The sequence below is a fragment of the Penaeus monodon genome, chromosome 43 (genome assembly GCF_015228065.2).
Source record: "Penaeus monodon isolate SGIC_2016 chromosome 43, NSTDA_Pmon_1, whole genome shotgun sequence".
Classification (NCBI taxonomy): Eukaryota; Metazoa; Arthropoda; class Malacostraca; order Decapoda; family Penaeidae; genus Penaeus; species Penaeus monodon.
The window spans coordinates 5,350,051-5,356,296 of record NC_051428.1 but is presented as its reverse complement, the minus strand read 5'-3'; the positions used below and the strand labels follow the sequence as shown (position 1 = coordinate 5,356,296).

At 39.7% G+C, this 6,246-nt stretch overlaps 1 protein-coding gene across 1 annotated transcript; it reads right to left on the bottom strand.

Moving 5' to 3' along the window:
• Positions 1–491: 491 nt before the first annotated feature.
• Positions 492–2,362, bottom strand: LOC119568202. Its single transcript, XM_037916631.1, has 2 exons — positions 1,760–2,362; positions 492–600 (listed from the first exon to the last, which is right to left on the bottom strand). Exons 1-2 carry the CDS (start codon positions 2,067–2,069, stop codon positions 569–571), a joined length of 342 nt encoding a protein of 113 aa, XP_037772559.1. The 5' UTR covers positions 2,070–2,362; the 3' UTR covers positions 492–568.
• Positions 2,363–6,246: the final 3,884 nt, after the last annotated feature.

Here is a 6,246-nt window from a genome sequence, read left to right as displayed (position 1 = left end):
CTATGACATAGACTTGGTTTAACAGATAGTTAACTCTGTATAGGCCACTGTCCCCATATAATGCTTTCTGACCTATATGGAAAAAAAATAAGATCCCAGATAATTTTTCTTAACAATTTTTACAACATGAAATTATGAATTCAGTTGAATCAATAACGCTTTCCTATCATACTGCTGAGGAATTCATCAGCGTGAGCTTAAATGATAGAGAAAAGAAGGAGAAACTCAAAGCTTTGGACGTTTTGAGTATGACAGAGCGATCGCCCAGAGGCTCACCTCTTCAGCTCTTTTCTACGAGAGGGAGACAAAATAAATTCATCAAAGCTAAACTTACTTTGTCCCACTGAAAAATTTCGTATTTGACAAATTCATTATGTTGGACAATGTAGGCTCAATAATCTCTAACTACCTTACGATCGCATGCAAATTAGGCACAAGACTGTCCATCAACCTGAAAACAAGAGCTATTTGAAAGCTACTGAATAACATACCTTGTGCAGTGGATGACTGTGGGCATCCTCCAAAGCCTTGACCTCTAAAAACTGAGCATCTGTTGTCAGTCTGAATTTCATGTCGACTGGACAAGTGACTTGGAAGGTTCTGCAATAAAGAAATAAAAATAAGAATACTGACTTTGAATACTATTTTGCTGTCTATGGTTATTTTTATGTAGATTTCTTTTTGGTTATTCTCCAGAACATGACTTCCTGCTTTAAGGTAATGGACTCAGAAATTCCGAAAGCCATATCTTTGCCAGAATATATGTGGGGGAGGCTTGTTAATAATGCTGGAGAGGAAAATGCTGAGTTCATAGCAGCAATTACACTGATCCTCAGAATACGTTAACATATTGTGGGTTTACAGCGTTAATTTTCCTCTATTATATACATTTCTGTTCTGGAGTATTACCTTATTCTCTTAAATTTTTCTTATATTTCATCTGATTATTGTTAGTTTCCCACCAAGGTAGCACTAACAGCAACATTCTGTGGCATTAATTGCTTACTGCATGAATCATATACTATATACTTATATCTTTAGAACTGGCAGGTCCTGCAGATGCAAACTATCAATAGATTTTAGATTTCACTGATCTACTATCTCTGTTTACTCAGAAAACATGACTGACATACATAAAAAAAAAAAAATTAAAATACTGGATATATCCAGATTCACACAAACAAACAACAATACTAGATACATCCAGATTTACATTATGGATGTGAACGTACACTTAGGCTACTGGGTCATTATATTCTCAATAGCTACTGAGATAAGATTTATAACCATCAATAAATTTCATTTGTGTCATAATGCTCCCATTATTAATTCAATTTCCTTCTCACTTGATAATGCTCTGTCAGTAAAAATATTTGTATATATTTAGAGGTCACACTCGGTGGCCTTCTCGACTAGCTATGATCTATTCCAAATTCACTCGAAACTTGCTATAAGACATAATAGTTTGAACATTTTGCAAGATGGAGCTTGGTCTAGTCTGAATTATTTAATCATAAACTCCTAGGGAGGTACGCAAGGTAGTAGTAGTTTATTTATTTATTTATTCTTTTTTTTTATTTATTTATTTTTCTTTTCTTTTCTTTTTTAAGGTTTAATCGAGCTTTTACAGAGCGACAACAACCTCAGTGGCTACATCACTGAATAATACCGAGGCCAGTGGTAGTAGATCAGCGTCTTCTAAACATCCACCTGGTATTAAATTTTACAAAACATATCGAAAGGCACGAACGACACTCACTGGCGGCTTGGCCTGACACCCTATGCTCGTGACTGGGGATTAGGCTTTCCCACGCGGATGCAAGCAAAGTCCATCTCCCCATTGACCAAAAATATTTATTATAAGCAATTCCCATCAAATTACGACCCTTGACGCGTTCTGCATGCTTCTGAAAGGATCTTGTGCGTCTCTTGGTAAAGCTGAACAAGGTGTTGCTTCTCTGGTCCTTCTTGACAGCTCGTTCTTGCTCTGTCAGGCTGTCAAATCGGGCACCAGTGATTATAACCCTCTGCCATCCTCGTGGCTCTGGATCTAGGAGTGTAGAGCGCATCCTCCTCCTCTATCTCATGTGTGTGTGATTTACGGGGGAAAATATGTGGAAATTTTAGCCCAACGAGCGAGTCTCTCAGGCAAGTCCCTCTCTCCCTCCTCGTGTCTCACATCCTCGTGCATTTCAGCCATTTCCAGGCCTTCCAGGGTCAAAGACGGGCTAATCCCGGCGCAGAAAGCAGCGACAGCACCTGGCATTCCATTCATCCGGAGTTAATAGAGCAGTTATTAACCAGGAAAATGTTGCCTCGAGATAACACATGTAAACATCACACACACGTCCCCGACGCGAGGCCCTCGTCTGCCATTGGTCAAGCCTCGACCAATGGGACGCTCGAGCTTATCAGTGACGACATGGGTGACGTCATTGTGTCTATTTTCCAAAAAAAAAAATGCTCTTATGGCGAATTCCTATGTACTTTATAGAGTGTCATTGCTAGATTTTATGATGGTTTAAATACGTCCTGTGAAATGAAGAGATGATACTTAAGAGCCATGTGAAGATCAATTATGTCTTTAAAAACTGTGTAGTAGGTAAGAGAACTGTACAGTGTAAGGTGTTCACATTACGAATAACGTATTTATCAGACAAATAATCCTGAACAAGTATTATAGAGACGGTAGACCAATTAAAATATTCATTATTCGAAAGTGCTTATCAGAAAGGACTTTCTACATTCAAATTCCCCCGATGTAAACATTTACATATATCCTTGCACTTACACCTATATATCTACAACCTTCATGATAATCCGGATAAAATGAATGAATAAATAAATAAATAAATAATAAATAAAAACGAGTATAGATAAAAAATTAGTGTCCCTATTGTACGCAATCCTTTCCTCATTTGAATCATCTAAAAGAACATGCAGAGGCCAGAAAATTATTTTTTTTTTCTAACAGAGATAAGAAAAAAGAAAAAGATATGTATAAACCTATATATATCTGCATATCGAACATATAAAGAGCGCTTATCGATGGCCAAGGCAGAAGCTTATCGATGGCCAAGGCAGAAGCTTATCGATGGCCAAGGCGAGAGCTTATCATGGCCAAGGCAGAAGGGCTTATCAATGGCCAAGGCAGAAGGAGCTCATTTATGGCCAAGGCAGAAGGTGCTTATCAATGGCCAAGGCAGAAGGAGCTTTTCTGTGGCCAAGGCAGAAGGAGCTCATTTATGGCCAAGGCAGAAGGAGCTCATTTATGGCCAAGGCAGAAGGTGCTTATCAATGGCCAAGGCAGAAGGAGCTCATTTATGGCCAAGGCAGAAGGTGCTTATCAATGGCCAAGGCAGAAGGAGCTTTTCTGTGGCCAAGGCAGAAGGAACTTATCTATGGCCAAGGCAGAGGGAGCTTATCTATGGCCAAGGCAGAAGCAGCTTATCTATGGCCAAGGCAGAGGGAGCTTTTCTATGGCCAAGGCGGAAAGAGCTTATCTATGGCCAAGGCAGAAGCAGCTTATCTATGGCCAAGGCAGAAGGAGCTAATAGAGAGAGAGAGGGAGAGGGAGAGGAAGGGAGGGAGGGAGAGAGAGAGAGAGAGAGAGAGAGAGAGAGAGAGAGAGGAAAGAGAGAGAGAGAGGAGAGAGAGAGAGAGAGAGAGAGAGAGAGAGAGAGGGAGAGAGAGGAGAGAGAGAGAGAGAGAGAGAGAGAAAGGAAAGAGAGAGAGAGAGAGAGAGAGAGGGTTTCTATTAATTTCATAAACTGATAATAAAAAAAACAACATGATCACCTCTCATTAATTTACAGGGATAATCGCAATAAGTTTTAAATTCATGTAACTCCAAAAGGATGTGTAGAAGACAATAAAAGAATATTTGTGAAAAGGAAACTTTACCTGTACTCTCTCTCTATCTATCTATCTATTTATCTATCTATCTAAATATCTATTTCTCTACCCCCGTCTGTCTGTCTGTCTCTGCCTCTTTCTGTGTGTGTGTGTGTGTGGGTGTGTGTGTGTGTGTGTGTGGTGTGTGTGTGTGTGGTGTGTGTGTGTGTGTGTGTGTGTGTGTGTGTGTGTGTGTGTGTGTGGTGTGTGTGTGTGTGTGTGTGTGTGTACAGGGGCGTCACTTATGGGGGGGTATGGGGGTTCACCCCCCAACTCTTAAAAAAGCCTCTTTTTGCAGGGCAAAATCTAGTTCTGCAGGGCAAATTTTCTGGTATTTATAATTTATAATTTTCTACCAATAATACGATATACAATACTGGTTGATGGTCCATTCCGGGCTACTTATAAAGAGCTAGTGAGCATTTTCTTTTTCGTGATTTGCAGGGCAAAAATTATTTTTTCAGGGCAAATTTACCCGTCACCCCCCCAACTCATAACATGAAGTGACGCCCCTGTATAAATATATATATATATATATATATATATATATATAATATATATATATATATATATATATAGATAGATAGATAGATAGATAGATCGATAGATAGATAGATAGATAGATAGATAGATAGATAGATAGATAGTTAGATAGATAGATCGATAGATAGATAGATAATATATATGAAATAATATAATATATGAAAATATATAATATATATATATAATATATATATATATATATATATATATATATATATATATATATATATATATATATGAGACACATGATATACATGTTTTTTCACATCATATGGTAGTTTTATTTTAGATCAATTACCACTTCATATCACTTTTAATGATAAATGTAATTCCAATGTACTACATGATATAGTTATGATTTTGATAAGAATTTTTCCACCTTTAAATATTATTGCAATTCTTTAACCACGGCCATTAGCTATTATAGAAATCCGAAAAAAAACAGAATTACAATATATATTAACAGCCTTCATTCTAACGTAGATTTTTTTTTTAAACCAGAAACCAGGTAACATTAAGAAAATGAACCCACAGGTGTACATAGAAGCGAAGACCATTGTACATAATCATATATTACACATAAGACAAACATTCGCACATCCACAGGAAGGCACTTGTGCACATAAATGTCTGTGTGGGGTTATTTATATTATGACAAGCTGTTTAACTCTCTTCTTTTGTCTCTGCCACAGTTCAAGTGTGCGTCTTTGCGTGTGTCATGTTCAGTGTATTTGATAATACAGAACGTGCCAGAATTAATATATATATATATATATATATATATATATATATATATATATATATATATATATATATATATATATATATATATATATATATATACGTATATGTATATAAGTATATGTATATGTATACATGGGTGAGTGCTTCATGCTCAAGGTGATGTGAGGCGACGGTGTGGTAGCCTAGATAGTGTTAAGTGCTTGCATGTCTTCTCTCTTGCAGCTGCCACCACTGGCTAGCCTAGTGTGTAAAAGGGAGCAGCTCTGCATAAGCCCCCCCTGCCAGTTGACAGCGTCCCTGCCATCGAGACTTCTGCAGTGCCTCCTCGTGGCCACCTATGGAAACTGGGCACCTTGAGGCCCCAGGCTAAACTGTGGGAGGTCTCGGAGCAGCAGGAGGTCCCAGAGGTACAGAGCTACGGCCCACCGGCGTATGTACACACCCTGGCTCCGAACCACCTCCTACCCCTCAGTCAGCCCTCCTCCCCTCAGGTAATCTCTCCAGCAACGTTAATAATTGGATGTACTGCGGGAGGGTTGCTATCCCTCCTACCCAGCAAGTGAGTCGAGCTGTTGGTCTCATTAGGAGGGTAAATGTTGGGGCACAGGATGGGAACGAGAGTTATTTGTTCCACCTGCGCCCTAACAGGTGCCAACCCAGTGTGAGGCCTGTGAAGCATAGCCCAAGAGAACCCCACAGGTGAACGTTGGGTCCCACAGCTTGCCGACCCCCTTTATTTGGGGCAGCGTCGGCGGGAGTGGCAGAGGTGGCATCCACCTGGAGCAACTGCCCAAAGCTTAACCAAGGGCGAGCTATCCAGGTAGGCACTTGGAACATCCGGTCCTTGCGGCAGGACGAGCGGTTACCTCTGCTATCGAGGGAACTGAAGCGGTTGGGGGTTGAGGTCACTGCCCTCTTGGATGGGAGGAGACCTGGCAGTGGCACAATCAATATGGGAGTAGCCATTGCCATCTCGAATTAAGTTCAACCCTCAGTAGTTGAGGTAACACCCATTGGTGAGAGTATTATGGCATTGAGACTAAAGCATGCTTTTGGCTTCATGTC